Raw genomic sequence first — 17,369 nt, forward strand, 5'->3', positions numbered from 1 at the left:
CCTTGATGAAATGCTTAGAGGTGAGCAGTAGCCTTGGTCTAGGAACTTCAGAGAGGAAAGGACTGTTGGTCTTAGGGTAACAGGTGAGTTAAAGCCATTTTCTTTAGAGACCCCATTGTGCCTATTTGAGACTGACTCTATTCTAATCATAGTGAATGTAATTCACCTCACCCCTGTAGAACGAATAAAAATGAAGACGAGCACTTTTGTTTCTCTGATCACTTATGCTATGTTTTGTAGGTCATCTCTTGCCAACCATGAGTGCTTTGCCCTGCAACATGCTGACAGTTCAAACTTCTATATCACAGAAAAGGTAGGCCAGTCACATTGTTTAATCTGGGATACTTACACTGAAGGACAGTACACAGAGTAAGGGGTTTCTTCTGTGTAGGGCCTAGCATGCTACATTTTTTATGTCTTTACCATCCATGAAAATAGGTTCTACAAAAAAAAAAATCAGGGCTGGGAAGGTGGCTCAGTGGTAGAGCGCTTGCCTTGCATGCATGAGGCCCTGGGTTTGATTCCTTAGCACCACATAAGTAAAAAGAAAAAAAGCCGGAAGTGGCGCTGTGGCTCAAGTGGTAGAGCGCTAGCCTTGAGCTGAAGAGCTGAAGGAAAGTTCAGGCCCCATGACCTGACCCCAAGAAAAATAAAATCAAAATAAAAACAGCAAAAAAAACCCTTCTACTACTTCTTATAAGAAAGTAGTTAATCTATTCAAGAGTAAAGACTAAGTATGTTTCTGAATCCTGCTACCAAATATATATTTCCTTTTTAACAATTAAATATTGCTGGGTTAGAGAATTTACTTTATACTGGATGACTTAAGTTTGTTCTCTTGCCTCAGATTTTTATTTTCTCCTTAATTTCTTTCCCCTGGTCTTGGCCCAGGTGCTGTCTTTGAGTTTCTTTGGCTCAATGCTAATGCTCTACAAATTGAGCTGCAGCTCCCTTTCTGGTTTTTTTGGTAGTTTATTGGAGGTAACACTCTCACTGACTTTACTGCCTGGGTTGGCTTTGAAATGTGATGTAACTAGGATTACAAGAGTGAGGTAGCAGCACTCAGTTTCCCCTGTGTTATTATTTTTTTAAATGCTTAGAACAGTGACAGGAAATCTTGTCACATGTGGCACTTTATAGTCACTTGCTTATGACTGTTGGAAACCAACTTTTTTCCTGGGTGATCTTCACACTCTTTAGGAAGCTTGAATTTGGAGTGATTTGTGAAGACAATAAATGGACCTAGAAGCAAGGAAACTTAGTACCCAAAAGATCTCTGATGGGCAAAGGGGAATCTAGCATTAATAGGTACCAGGCGCACTGAGCCAAGCAAATTTATGTTTGTTTATTGATTTTTTTTTTGTCGGTTGTGGGGCCTGAACTGTGGTCCTGGGTGCTGTCCCCCAGTTCTTCAGCTGTAGACCAGCACTCTATCACTTGAGTCTCAGCCCCCACATCTGGCTTTTTCTGCTTATATGGTGCTGAGGAATCGAACTGAGGGCCTCATGCATGCAAGGCAAATGCTCTACCACTGAGCCACCTTCCCAGCCCCTGTTTATTGATTTTTTGTTTCTCACAAGTTAATATAATGGATGAGAGGCCGGATCATTGAGATCACACAACTATACCAGTGTCACTTACTTGACTCAGCAGTCAAGAGTTGAGATTTGATTTTTGTGCTTCAAGGATTTTATGGAAATATCTAGAATGGATTAGCATTCAGCTCATATTTAGGACAAACTCACTGAAATGCAGAGGAGCCAGTACTGTATTTGTGGGTGATGACTATGTGGAGAGAGGAAGCCCCCAGGGAATGTCTTTGTAATATGGTAGCCTTCACTGGGAGGGATGTGAGTGCAAAGTACTCTGGGTAGAGGATGAATTAGGTAATCTAAGGCTTGGAAGGTGAGAACAGCAGAAAAAGATGTGACCCCTACTTGTGTTTTACTTTCTCCACCCTGAAGAGTGTGGGGAACATTTGATTAGCGTGTGGAAGGCTGGCCAGAGTCCTGGAAATGCTTCTTAGCCATTGCTTTGTTCTTCCCAGATGCATACTAGAATGTTTGTAATTGATCATGTTTTTCTCTTTACCCTGATAGCTGGAAAGCTGAGAGTTAGAAGACTAGATTCCCTTGTTGCATTTAGATTTGCTGTTGATTCATTCCATCAGCCTTTAGTTTTCTGGCTTTACTTTCCGTTTGTACCACTTTCTCAGTCGTTTTCACTAATTTTATACTACATCTTATTTGTGAGATAGAGGCTATAAATAAACTAAACTGAGATCAATTTTCAGTTAGTGACAGGACTATAAAAATAGAATAACTAGTTCAGAGAATATATTACCTGTGTTGTTTGTGAAATATTTGTTTCACACACACAATCTGTGTAGTTTGACTTAGTTTTTATATTGAGTTGTGGTCAGATCAATCTTTCTTTTGACTGATGAATCCTGGCTTGCGTCTCCTCTCCCCTGCCTCCCCGCCCCATTGCCCTGTCTTCTGTCCTAGTGGTCTAGGGGCCTTAGTTTATCCTGGATTGCTAACTATGGGGTCCCCAGACTTCTGAACACAAGTATAACAATCTAGATTTTCAAATCTCAGCCCCAGAGATTCTGAGTGAGCAGGCCTGCACTCTAGAATTAGACATTGTTTATGTGTTAGGATTTTTAGTTTAGAGAATCCTCTAGGAGATTCTGTTGGAGGCAATCCAGACACTACTCAAAGAAAGTGTTTGCTCTGTGGTCTCTTTTCTGTGTAGCGGGGGCCCCTGTGTACAAGGGATGGTGTACGCTGGTCAGAAGTTATCACCAAATTTGATTTTGGGGCATATATATGCATTCCCATTCATTACCTTTACTATTGCAACGCTAAATAAATTCATACCTTCTTACAAAATCCAATCTATTCAGACGAAGAGAAAACATGCTTCTAAGGGATATCATAGTTATTTTTTGTAAAATCCTGTTTTTTACTGAGAAATTATCTCAAGGCATTACTGGGATTTGAACCTAGGGCTTGACACTTGATAGGCAGGTGCTATACCACTTGAGCCATGTGCCCTGTGTCTAGCCTGAAAATTGTTTTGTTTAGTTTGAAAGGGACAGAGCATCTAAATGTGCTATCAGGTCTCAGCGGGAAGTAGCAGAGAAAGATTAGAGACTTGTGTTTCTAACTGTAACCCTGTGTTTGTAAATAAAATGTCATCACTTCCTTTGCAGCTGTTCCTGGTTCTAGCTTTGTGTGTGTTTGTGTGTGACAAAGAGCTGGACTCACACAGAGCAGGAGAGGCTGGTAAATCTTGCCTCTGTGCAGTGGAAGCTGGGCTATCTTGTAGTATTCTGTAGGTTCATATAGGCTCTTGCAAATATTCCTGAAAATAGAGACCTCGTTCCATTCCTGAATTTCCTCCTTGCTGTCTTCTTGGTTACTTACTGACCAGTGAGTTGTTAGGCAATATTTGCATCACCACGGAAACCAGTGATTCATGTTTGAAACTTGCGTGTGCCATTAGTTACTGATTTTGACGCATATATGAGGTGGTTTCCCTCCTTCTGTTGGAGAAAAAATTGCTCTAGTACCTCAAAGAGGTGATATTCTCCCACCTTATAGTTATTGATTCTCTTCTTCAATTCTCTTCTATTATTACCAGGAAGGCATCTCCCTTGCTTTTTTCATGTTATCCAAGCTCCTTTGCCAAAAACCTTCATTTGTGTATTGGTCCATGAACTGGAGCTTTTCAGTTCAATGAGAGAAATGGCATGTTAAGTAGCAGTCTACAGAAGTATAGATTGCAAGTAAAAGCCTCAGAGACCAGGAGCTGGTGGCTCATGCCTGTAATCCTAGCTACTCAGAAGGAAAGGATCTGAAGACTGCAGTTCAAAGCCAGCCTGGACAAGAAACTTCATGAGATCCTTATCTCCAATTAACCATCAAAAAGCCAGAAGGGGAGCTGTAGCTCAAGTAGTAAAACACTAGTCTTGAGCAAAAAGGCTAAGGGACAGAGCTCAGGCCCTGAGTTCAAGTCCCAGGCCCCTCCTCCCCCCACGCATGCATGCATTAGAGGAAGGTAAAATTTAGTTATATGTAAGTTCAAGTTCTGTTCCAGAAGCAAGGAGAAAGGATAAATGGAGCCTTTAAAGTCATCAGTTGATCAAGGCTAACACTCTACTTCTGGCTTTTTGTTAGTTAATTGGAGGTAAGAGTGTCTAGCTTGGAACCTGAATCCTCATATCTCAGCCTCCTGATTAGCTAGGATTATAGGTACATTATAGGCACTAGTATTCAACTAGGTAATAGTTTTGATTCTAAGGAAAAATGGGACCAAGTCATAGTCCTGCATTGTCTCCCTTTAAAAAACCTTTGACTTAGTTCTTTGATAGCTTGGCTTAGGGCTCTGGTAATACACTAATGTGAGGAAAAGTGTTTATTTCTTCCCACAGAGATATCTTCTTGATGAAGTGTTTTGCTCAAATGATGTAATGTTAATAAATAGTTATCTAACTTATATCTAATTATAACTTCCTCTTGACTTCTAACAGGATAAAGTTAGCCCTGATTTTAAATACCAAATGCTTCTAACATATTCACAGAAAAATAAGTTAAAAATGTCTGTCATGTTTGCAGATAGATCTGGTCAAGGCTGTAAAGGAGGAACTATTTATTTGCCAGATTTGACAAGTTCCTATGTGCTGGGATGAGAAAGAGAATTTAGGACACATTCTCACTACCTAGAGTTTTGAGTCTAGGGGTTGATTCATTGGTACTGCTGATTACTGAAGGCATCAGGATTGGCGAGATTATTGGGGCTATGGTTTTCAAATCACTTAGGTTTATACTTTGACCATTCTGATTCTACATATATTGAAAAATCTTCAGAATAGTCTTTAAACTCTTATTAAAGCAGGGTTGTTGAGACAGAATTCACACATCTTTTAATCTAGCCAGGTAGAGTATACACTGGTGGCTATTCATTTTTATTTTATCTTTTTTGATGGTGCGGTGCTGGAATTTGAACTCCGCTTGGTAATAAGCAGGTGTTCTCTTACTTGAGTCATACTCCTAGCCCTTTTTCCTTTATTTATTTTCTGAGTAGGCTCTCACTTTTTGGCAAGGGCTTGCCTGGACCACACATTTATACTTAGCCAAGCATCCCATATAGCTGGGATGATGGCCACACACCACCCTGCACAGCTTTTTATTGGAAGAGTTGGGGGGGGGGTGGCTCAAGCTGGCCTTGAACTTTGAGTCTCTCAATTAGTTTCCGGAGTACCTGAGATTACAGATGATGAATGTTAGCCATTGTTCCTAATGTGTTTTCAGTTTCTGCAGTGCTTTATTTATTAATGATATTTTTACCAGTGTATTTCTTTATCTTCTAAGCACTAGCTCTCAGACTTAAAAGTAGAATGAGATCCCATTCAGGCCACTAAGCCCAGTGATGAGACATTTTAGGAGGTGTGGGCGGGGGTAGGTGTGTTTGAAGCCTTCTGGAAGGAGTTGTGACCAGCCTCTGGTTCTTTCCTCCAGTTCCTACAGGAAGTGAACAACCACATTGTGCTTCCTCACTGGATTCTAGGCACACCCTTCCTTTTTACTTCCTGAGCTGGGGACTCATTGTGATTGGTGTCCACTGTTGTAGGGAGACTGGAATCTAGCCTTCTTACGTAGGGTGGACATCACTGTCTAGCCCCAGTGAATCTCTTCAGGTTTATTCGCTGTTCACTTCAGCTTTCTCCAACCATGTTAATATTCTCCAAGTACACTTGCTTTGTCTCCCTGGTGTAGCTTTCCTAACTTGGAATTCAGTTCCACCTCCCTTCCTTCTTCCTCTCCTGTTCCATTTCAGACTAGGTACAGAGGATAAAGAGACAACAGACAGGAAAATAACCACATTTCAGGACAGCCATCTCCCTTTCCTGTCTTAATCTATTTTCTCCTGCTTAAGCAGGAGACCACAACTTCTGAATCATTTGTTTTTTGGAGGTCGGAGACTAGGAGGGTCAAGGTCAGGAGACCACATGTTTCAAGTGAGGGCTTTCTTGTTGCAGCAGTCATAGAAGTAGATGGAATTGCAGGAAAGCACATACAAGAAAAGGCTAGATTAGGGTGAACTGGCTTTTCCAGGAAGCCACTCACTCCACTACCTATGTGCACAGCCACTCCTGTTGTACCAACCTCCAGCACTCCTCAGATCAGGTCTCTGCACCTCATCATCCTGCTTTGGACCCCACCTTCCTGCCCCAGTCTGTTATTTGCAGATTATATTTCCCACATAGGAACTTTGGAGAACATGTTCAAACCATAGTATCCCTTTGGATCCTAGGTTGGCTAGGTTACCAGAAACCTTGCCTTTTTGTCTTTTGAATTATCTTTGCTCCAATTTGGCAATTATTTTTTTAAATTTATCATCTGCTAGATCTCTACCACTTTTCTCCGAGTCTGTGGGAATCATTGTTTTTTTTAGTCTTTTGTCTCTGGGGTTCCTGGTTAACTTAGCAGGACACACATGTCTTCATTATTATGCTGAATTACTGTGTCACTGTGTGATTTGTATTTTGTCCTCAATAGGATTCTGCCTGATGATTGAAAAATAAAACAAAATAAGAAGATATGACTTAAGTGGTAGAGTGGTAGCTTTGAGCACAAAAATCTCAGGAAAAGGGCCTAGGCCCTGAGTTCAGGCCTAGGACCAACACACACACACACACACACACACACACACACACACACACACACACACACACACACACACACACACACACACACACACACACACACACACACACACACAAAACATAACAATAACAATAAAAGAAAACAGTAACCACAATGAAAAACAACCCTATATGTTCCTCCCTAATGTCTTACTTGGTTCCTTGTACATGCTATGTATGTGTTCAAAGATTATTGGTTGCATGCCTTGCCATTTCTTTGTAAGATAAAAAAGCACAATCAATTGCTTAATCAATTCTGTATGATGGTTAATTCAGTTATCATTCTCATTTGCACAGTGGAGGAGTTGGGGAGCATGCAAATCCATCTTAGGATTCCTCTTACATCCTAAATCAGTGCTTGGGAGTTAGTTTGCCTATACTTCTCACAACTGATGGAAAAAAATAACAGAAAAAATAAATACATTAGGATTCATGAACATATAAAATCCGTGCTGGACTGATATTGACTGCAGGTTTTTTTACTTATGTTATAACATCATAAGTAAATCTTGTCCCATGGATATAAACAGCTTTTATTTGAAATAAGCGATGTATTTTAGGAAATGTGGTCACTTGTGGAAACTTATCTCTTGTGGCAATAATGGTTGGTAGGGAAATAAATACAGAGATCACCTCATGCCTTAAAGTGTATATAAACCTATCACCAAACAAAACAAACAATGGGAACAGTTAACCAAGTTCAAAGGTAGCAAAGAATCTAATGTCTACTTTTAATATACAATCTCTTAGTTTTCATTGTTCACTCATCAGAGCTAGCCTCTATGGCCCACGTCCAGTTCTTTTGTTAATGCTAGAGACCAAATTGTGATTGGGGGAGAGAGAATTTCCTCCCAACTTCTGTGCTTGCACAATTCTGTGAAAGTGAGTTTTTCTCTCTTTCACCCTGGTCTAGGGTCCATTAGTATTCGTGTGGCTTACCTTCCTTCAGTTCTTGATTTCACACAGTGGGCTCTGAGAATCAGTAGACACAGAGAAACAGATTTGTGAGTTTACAAAAATACTTCAGAGTTTCCACCAAGGAAAACATAGGCACTGGCTTAGAAACCTTGATTGTATTCCCCCTGACCCCTAACACTGTTGAAGAGAAATGTTCTAATTGCCTTACTTATATAACTGTAACCCCTCTATATATCACCTTTACAATAAAATAAAATTTTAGAAAAGGCACTCTATTCACCTGACACATTTTCCAATAACTAAGAAACAACTGGACTTGTACGTGGGTTTGGAAGGGCACAAATTCAGATTAGCAACCATTTTCCAAACAGGAAAGATACTGAGCTAAGTCACTACAACCTACATTGGCATTTTTCTTATCAGAAATTCAAAAGATATTTAGTAGTATATAATCTTTCAGAAGATACTGGATTTTCCCCAGCCAAGGGCAGGATAATGAGTCATTGGCTTCTAGTTCTCAGAGCGTGCGCAGGATAGAATGGTACATATTTCTTCTAGGCTTCCTTTACTCAGTCTTAATCCATCAAGTACACTTTGTGAAAATCGAACACATGCATACACATGTGCACATTTGTGTGCACGTGCCCCCCCTTCAATTGTCCTGACTTCCCCAGGTGCTATCCAGCCCTGACTTTGGCCTTCAGCTGCCATTCCCTATCCCATCCATGCTACCCTATCATTATCCTGCTGAAGCTGCTTGTAGTGACTCAAACTGGCAGTGGACTTTCTGAAGTCTCTGAAAACATTTCCAGAATTTTCTAATGAAGAGTTTGAGGAAGGGATGGAGGCTATAATTTTCGTTGGGTGCTTTTGCTTCAGAGAGGAGTTGGAAGCCTATGTGCTTATTTCAGAGTGAAGCTAGAAGCTAGACATCAGTTGAGGGGGGAGAAGAAGGGCAGTGACCGCCACCAGCATTACTCAGATGTCAGTGGGTTTTATGACATGTTATTTAATGTTGACCACTGTCTGTTGGGTACAAGCTATAACAGAATGATTACACAGGCAGCTGACTTTGCTTGGTTGGGCTTCCTTGCTAGTGTTTGGTAAGATAGGGCTGCTTCTAGAATTGCAAGTAAAGATAAATGCCAGAGGTCATGATAATTCCATGTTCTCCAGTTCAGCTATTAAACCAATGAATACATTGACTCAGCTACTAAAACATTGAGGATCAGGGTGCATAAAGAGTGACACGTAGGCTGCTCTCAAAGACAGGCTCTTGTTTTTCTGCAATGATGCTAGCAACTAACAAGGTGTGGGGGGGACTAAAAGTTGCTATCAGTATACAAGATTAGTTTTAAGCTTGGCTCTGCTACTCCTCACAAATGTTTAGAAACTTACTTGCAAATCTTCAAAGCACAATTCTGGTCATTTTTATGCTTTGTTGTATTTTTTTTTTTTTTGGGTCCCGGTCGTGGGGCCTGAACTCTGGGCCTGGGTGCTGTCCCTCAGCTCTTCAGCTCAAGGCTAGCGCTCTACCACTTGAGCCACGGCGCCACTTCCGGCTTTTTTCTTTTTGTTTATGTGGTGCTGAGGAATCGAACCCAGGGCCTCATGCATGCAAGGCAAGCGCTCTACCACTGAACCAACTTCCCAGCCCCTGTTGTATTTTTTTTAAAGGAACTGTTAGCCTCTGCTTTTCAAGTTTTGGACTGATGACACAATGTGTACATTGTGAGTGTGTACACGTGCACATATGTGTGTGGATGTGTGTATAGGGTCAAGATTATGTGTAAGGAAACATTAAAGATTGATGAAACTATTGTTGTAGATATTTTTAGTCTGTATTGTATTTTATTCTCTGTTTTGACAATGTGTGTTAGAACCCATCATGGTTTGATGAAGGGTAAAGGATGTCTTTCTACTTTGAAAAGAATTACTCTGCTCCTCAAGGTCAAAATCACATGTAGATCTTCTCTCCTTTGTCCTTCAGTTGCCCTACAATAATCATTTAATGGCTAGTACAACACCCCGAGGTCAGACACAAGAGATAGACATGAGAAAAAAATCCTAAAGGAAGAGGAGGGATGAAAGAAAGTAATCAGTTAGGTGGGTGGAGTGAGGAGAGAGCCAAGGGTGGAGATCTTGCTCCACCTTGAAAAGAGGTACTGTATGTCCATGACTGTGCAGACAGGTACTCTGCCACTTAAGCCATGCTTCTCATCCCTTTTGTTCTAGTTACTTCTAGCATAAGGCCTCTCTTTTGGCCTGGGCCAGCCTGGGCCATGATCCTCCTGTTTATACTTCCCATAGTAGATGGGGTGACAAGCATGCATCAACACACCAGATTTTTCTGTTGAGATAGAATCTTAGTAACATGTTTTTCCCAGACTGTCAAAAATGCTATCCTCCTGATCTATGCCTCCAGCATAGCTAGGATCACAGGAGTGAGATACTGGTGCCTAGCTTGATGAATATGATTCTCATGAATGTTTGATAGGTTTTATACATAGGTACATATTCATTGATACTATATAGAATTGTTTGGGCTTTCAAATTTATATCATTAGCTGGATGCTGGTGTTGTAATCCTCGCTACTTAGGAAGCTGAGATCTGAGGATCCTAGTCTGAAGCCAGCCTCTATAGGATAGTCTGTGAAACTCTTATCTCTAGTTAACCGCCAGAATACACAGCAGTAGAGCTGGAACAGTGCCCAGGCCCTGAGTTCAAACCCCACAGCAGATGAGAGAGACAGAGATTCAGACAGAGAGAGGGGAGGGGGAGATTTACATAATCGGTAGCCTAATGTAGGAAACCCTTTGTAATGTGATTTTTCCCCTCTGAGAACTATTTTGGAGATGGATTTGTGTGGTGTCCCCATGGCATGATTAACCCATTTTCTTACAGATAATCCCTTGTTTTCTTAACTTTGTCATTACAATAATGCTGTGTTGTGTGTGTGTGCTTGTATGTATTGTAGAATGTAATCTAGAATAGATGTGAAAAGCCTTGCTGGAGAAGTGACACCCATCACCCCTTCGGTGGACACTGCCTTTCCCTGCCAGCTTCAGAGCCTCCCACAGAGGGCAGGGCATTCAGATGCCTGCTTGTCGTATGGGTATGGCTGATCTTTGCACCTGGGCAGGGCTGCCACTGGCTTCTCTTGGCTGCCGTCTGTCTTTTTCCATTTACGGAGGAGGAGCATCTTTTCCTGTGCTTACTTCCTCTTCAGCTTTCCCTTCCGAGCCAGGCTGCTTGTGCAATCTCAGTTTAATTGTGCAGAGGCCTCCTCTGTGCTTGCAGATTTGCAGGATGGATTCATGGGAGGTGGACATATATTTTGTTGTATGTATTGCCACATGGGCCATAGCTGTTTTATTAAGAAGTATTTTTCAATGGTGGCTCTTATGAAGACATTTTAATATGATCAGACATCCTAATTGAATTAGCTAGTTCCCTTCCCTTCCCTCTTCCCCCCTCCTTAGACCCTCCTTCTCTTCTCTTCCTTTTCTTTCTCCTCTTCCATCTTCTCTTCAGTCTCCTCCTCTTTGTCCTCTTCCTCTTCCTCCTCCTCCTCCTCCTCCTCCTCCTCCTCCTCCTCCTCCTCCTCCTCCTCCTCTTATTCTGCCAGTACCAAGATTTGAACTTAGCCTTGTACTTGCTCCACTTATTTGCTCATGGCAGATGCTCTAGTATATGAGCCACACCTCTAACTTGTTTTTTTTTTTTTTTTTTTTTTTTTTTTTGCTGGTTAATTGGAGACAGAGTCTCACAGACTTTTCTGCTCAGGCTGACTACAAACTTGGTTCCTCTAGATTGTCTCCTGAATAGCTGGCAATCCAGGCATGAGCTCTTGGTATCCAGCTGCATTTTTTTACTGGGTACTAGGTGCTTAATGGCTGTGTTTCTGTGTAGGTTCTTATACTTGTTCCCCTCTCATTCACAAATCTGTGCCGAATAAAAACAAAGCAAACAAAAAAATGCATAGCTTTATGATTTACTGTGACTTAAGCTCCTAAAATATTTTTTTATTTTTTTATTATTATTTTGTTCATTTACTTTTTTTTTATTGTAAAGATACTATACAGAGAGTTACAGTTACATTAGTGAGATAATGAGTGCACTTCCTCTTGAACATTGTTACCCCCTCCATTGTTTTCCCCCTACTATCCCCTCCCTCCGTCCCTTCCCTGAGGTTTTTCCGGAATTTCACAGTATTGTGGAATAATGATGCTCATTTAAAATCACAAGTTCATTCTAACTTTTCCGGAGCAAATTGTCTATCACAGTCTGTAACATATAACGGTGTTCACATGTTATATACCATATATGTGATCAGCAGCATGGGGATATTTAGTAGTGGTTCAACCAGATGAGTGGGAGTTCTTTGTTTCTTAAGTCCTGTTAGTTTTGTCATATCACCTAACATTTTGGATTTAGCATCCACTTATCAGGGAGACCATGTACCGTTTGTCTCTTCGTTCTTGGCTTACCTCGCTCAACATTCCTTCTAGCTCCATCCATTTCCCTGCAAATGCCATTATTTTGTCATTTCTAATGGCTGCATAATATTCCATTGTGTATAGATACCACAATTTTTGGATCCATTCATCTGTGGTGGGGCATCTGGGTTGTTTCCATATCCTAGCTATTGTGAACAGTGCTGAAATAAACATGGAAGTACACGTGTCCTTGTATATTGGTTTCTGTTGTTCAGGGTAGATGCCTAGAAGTGGTATGACTGGGTCATAAGGGAGGTCAATCTTTAGCTTTCTAAGGACCCTCTAGACTGCTTTCCAAAGTGGTTGTATAAGTGTACATTCCCACCAGCAGTGTAATAGGGTTCCTCTTTCTCCACATCCCCTCCAGCATTTGTCGTTGGTCCAGCTGCATTTTTGTTCCATACTGATTTTTTTTTTCAAATAAGCTTTTTATTGTGAAAATACTGTACAGAGGGGTTACAATTACATGAGCAAGGTAATGAGTACATTTCTTATCAAGCGTTGTTGCCTCCTCCTTTGTTTTTCCCCTATCATCCCTTCCTTCCCATCTCCACAACTACTTTCCCCCCCTCCCATACTGATTTCTTTCCTTTGGACACAGACTCAATACGGAATTGCTGGACCAGATGGTAACTCCCTTTCTAGCGTTATGAGGAACATTTAAACTGTTGTCCCAAATGTCTGTAGTAATACTGCATTCTCACTACTTGTGTCTAGCTTCCTTTCTGTGAATCCTCATCAGGATTTGTTGTTGTTATTTGTCTTTTTGCAATAGCTATCACGACTGGTAAGATAGTATCTCATTATGATCTTGATTTGCATGTGGTTTCTCAACACTTTTGAAAGTATTGGTTGTTGTTAAACATAGTGTGCTTGCTACCCACTTATTTAGGAAAATCTCCTTAGATTGCATTTTCTCTTCTGGCAAAAGGAGGGGAAAGAGAAAAGGTAGAACAGTGGGATTCAAGTGGCAGTCCATCTATTTACTACCCTGTGCTGTTGAGTGGGTTACCTTCCGGCTGAGAGTCTAGACCTTGTTTTCTGAAGGGCCCTGTCCAGTCTCTCATACAGGGACCCTTCTTCTTGGGACTCTGAAGGCTGGATTTCTGAGTGTGGTTCTGGACTTTGGGCCTCAGATGTTGGGAGCTGTCCCAGCAGGAGTCAGCTGATGGCTCATTACACTTGAGACTCATCTCACACACATAGTCTGATAGTGGAACTTGAGCAATGTTCTCACTTCTCTCTCTTAAAAGATGTGTAGAGACACATGCACCTTGGAATAGTCATGAAGTAGACAGGGAGGAAAAGGAAAGATAGTTTGAGATTTGTTTGTAGATGGGAAGAGAAAGGGCAATTCTATTCTTTTTTAAAAATTATTTTCATTTGAAAATGCTCAAAACAGAGTACATTTCTTTTTCGACATTGTCAGCCCTCCCTGTCTCTGTTTTTCCCTCCTATCCCCACCCACAAGTTGTATAGTTCATTTTCAACAGAGTGTCTAGTGAGTATCATTGCTGCGTTTGTTCATCCTTTGTCCCTCCATTTCTTTGCCTCCCCTTACATTCCAAAGACATATAAGAGAACAAACAGAACAAAAAGAAAAGAAAACAAAAACAGCAGAAAAGAAAAAATGCTCTTGTTTTCATATCCTGAAGTTAATTTCAATAAATATTATTTTATATGCACCTTTTTAGATGCACATAGGCATTATGCCTTTCTCTTCCCCTCCAGAGTGTCGCCTTTGGTCTCACTGTGTGTACATGCCTAGAGACCTGTATAATATATTATGCCCCAGTGTAATTTAGATCCAGCTTCTGCATATGAGAAAATAATGTGCTGTTTCTCTCTCTGAGCTTGACTTCACTTAACATGATTTGTTCTAGGTCCATCCATTTCCCTGCAAATGACATAATACTGTTCTTTCCTAACAGCTGTGTACAATTCCATTGTGTATAGGTATTACGTTTTTTGGATCCCCTCATCTATTGTAGGGCATTTGGGCTGTTTCTACACTTGGCTATTGCGAATCGTACAGCATTGAACATGGCTGTGTAGGTGTCTTTAGGCTTATGGTGTTCTGGGTAGATGCTCAGGAGTGGTATTGCTGGGTTGTAGAGAAGATCTATATTTAATTTTTTGAGGAACCTCCAGACTTCCATCCAGAGTGGTTACATTTCTACCAATAGCAATAAGGTTCCTTTCCCCCCACATGTCCTCTCACATTTGTTGTTTGAATTCATGATGTTGGCCAGTCTAACTGGGGTGAATTTCAGAGTTGTTTTGATGTGCATTTCCTTTATGACCAGGGATGTTGAGCATTTCCTCATGTGTTTCTTTACCATTCTTACCTCTTCTTCTGAGAAGTGTCTCCTTAGCTCCTTTGCCCATTTAGTGCGTGGTTTATTAGCTTTGGGAGGAGTTAGTTTCTTGAGCTCCTTGTATATATAGGATATTAAGCCTTTGTCTGATGTACTGCTGTTAAAGATCTTCTCCCAGTCTGTTGTCTGTTTTTCTAGTTTAGTAACTGTGTCCTTTGCTGTGCAGAAAGTTTTTAGTTTGGTGTAGTCCCATTTGTCAAGTCTCTCTCCTATCTGCTGTGCCCCTGGGACTCTTTCCAAAAATTGTTTCTGCCTATGTCTATGAGTTCCAGTGTTTCTTCTACTCCCTCTTGCAGTAATTTCAAAGTTTCAGTTGATCTACTTTGAGTTGATATTTGTGCATGGTGACAATTAGGGACTCATTTTTAGTTTTTTTTTGCATATGGATGCCTAGTTTTCCCAACAGCAATTATTGAAAAGTCTATCTTTTTCCACTCTATATTTTTGGCTCCCTTATCAAATATCAGATAACTGTAAGTATATGGTTTTATTTCTGGTTATTTCTGTTCTTGAAGATGTAAGTGGCCTCTTAGCTTTAGTGTGTAATATATTTTGATTATTTTTCCAGGCTCCACTAGGATTAAAACAACTATTCCATTCATTTGAAAGCATTGGTTGACTGCTCTAGGCACTGGTGATGAACAAAAGTTGATGTCCACTATTCTGCGTGTGTGTGTGTGTGTGTGTGTGTGTGTGTGTGTGTGTGTGTGTGTTTGTACTGGCACTTGAACTCAGGCCCTCACACTCACTTGTTTTTTCACACAAAGCTGGCTCTTTACCACTTAAGCCACACCTCCACTTTTTAACATTTTGCTGTTTACTTGGAGATAAGATTTGGATTTGTATGGGTAGTGTAAAAAAAGGAGGAGGCTACAATGCTTGATAAGAAATGTACTCATTATCTTGCCCATGTAATTGTAACCCCTCTGTACAGTATTTTCACTATAAAAAATGAAATATAAAAAAAAAGATTTGGATTTGTTTGTACTGATTGGCTTTGAAACTCAGTTGTCAGATCTCAGGCTCCTGAATAATTAGGATTATGTGCATGAGCCACTGGTGCCTGGCTAATGGCCACTCTCCTTTGAATATATATTCTGGTGAGTGTGGAAAAAGACAGGACATTTTTAGAAAATGAACAAAATATTTGTTTATTTGTTTGTTTATTGGGTGCCGGTGCCTGTCTTGGGACTTGAACTGAGGACCTAGACACTGTCCCTGAGGTTTTTTGCCCAAGGCTAGTGCTCTACCACTTGAGTTCCAGCTCCACTTCATCTTTTTGGTGATTCTTGGAGAGAAGAGTTTCGTGTACTTTCCTGCCTGGTTTTGAACCCTAGTCCACAGAGCTCAGCCTGCTGAGAATCTAGGATTACAGGTGTGAGCCACAGGCACCTGGCGAGGTATTTATTTTTTAAAAGTGAGTAACATGATAAAGCTACAGAATCACAGTATGGTGGCTGTTACTATTTTGGTTTATTCTGAAAGGCTGACCTGGAATATAGTTTTAAGAATGGGCTAGAAATATGATCTGGCTGGGTTCAGGTTTATAATCAGCTGGATAGAAACAAATAAGGCAGAGGGATCTGACAGCCAAACTGGAGATATAAGGGGCTTAGTCTTCCAACCGTGTGAATCCCCACAAACTAGGCAGGAGTGCTATTGAAGGTCGGTGTCAATGTCAACGCTGTGCATCCATACATTTTGTCTTTTCTCCCTGAGACTATCTGCATTTCCATGCAAAGCCCTGGCTGTCCATCCTGGCCGTGGTACTCTCTGTAAGGATTGTCTCTCTAAGATTGACCTGAAGCCAGATCCTAACATTCCCAGGAAGGGGACAGCTTGTGCCATCCCTGAAGCGTGTCAAAGCACCCTGTGTGATAGAACAAAGGACAGGACAGTGAGCTGGGTGGGAGAAGGCTCCAGAGAGACCTTGGCCACGGCCACCCCAGTCTGAGTTTCTAAACCATGAGAGGAATCTGGGTTTTTTTGTAACTGTGATGAAAGGCCATTGTTGTAACATCTTGTCCTTGAACTTGTAAGAGAATAGAGTTGCAGTTGTATGAAAATGTTACTATGGCAAGAAACTGTGACAATATAAGTAGTATCTGTGCCCCTATGTCACTGAGAGAGATGAGAGGTATTTGCTGCTTTCATTACAGTTAACCTTAAAATGTTACTTGTTTTTCAAGGTATCTTTCAGTAATCTACAGAGCTTTCTAGTCAACATATAGGTTTATGAGTACAATGCATCTTGATCAGTGGCTCCCTATCTATTGTTTTCCCCTTTCTCCCCATCTTTCCTAGCCCTGTTCATCCCTTCAAGGTACCTGGTTCCATTTTCACATCTAAAATGTCATTTATGACCATTACATTTGATTAGGGATCATGCTGATTACTAGAATTCCTAACAAATCTTGTTATTTAATCTTGTTTATTAATGAAGAAGTCAGCAACAACAGCCTTGAACCACATCTGAGGTGCCACCTGTTTCTGCATATTAAGTGCCCTGGAATGCGGCCATATCCATTCATCCATGTGTCACTGTTGTAGCTGATCCCTCCTGTCCCAGTACACTTAAAATACTGTCTGGCTCACACAGAAGACATTGTCTCAGTCCTGCATTGATTATATATCACTATGAACCCATTAAAATATTGGAATGGCTCTTTGGTTTCTTAGCAAGCATCCACATTTTATTTTATGTACTTACAAACATTTTGAGAAGAGAACCAGAGATTTCAACAGATTCCCTAAACACCTAGGACCAGAAAGGGAAAAGCAAAGAGAACCCTAAAAGTCTACTGTCTCAGGCCTGGACATCATCAAGTATGCCTCCCTGGTCTTCTTCCTCAGAGATTCTC

General features: G+C 40.9%; 1 protein-coding gene across 1 annotated transcript in view; it reads left to right on the plus strand.

The window, feature by feature from the left end:
* LOC138822033 (uncharacterized) overlaps window positions 1–17,369 on the plus strand; it is a 146,475-nt gene that overhangs the window by 19,960 nt on the left and 109,146 nt on the right. The window contains exon 3 of the mRNA XM_070014530.1: window positions 241–313. Within this exon, the coding sequence (XP_069870631.1) occupies window positions 241–313 (73 nt within the window). The remainder of the gene's footprint in view (window positions 1–240; window positions 314–17,369) is intronic.

The sequence above is a fragment of the Dipodomys merriami genome, unplaced genomic scaffold, assembly GCF_024711535.1.
Source record: "Dipodomys merriami isolate MVZ:Mamm:240054 unplaced genomic scaffold, mDipMer1.0.p SCAF_98, whole genome shotgun sequence".
In the NCBI taxonomy this organism is placed as follows: Eukaryota; Metazoa; Chordata; class Mammalia; order Rodentia; family Heteromyidae; genus Dipodomys; species Dipodomys merriami.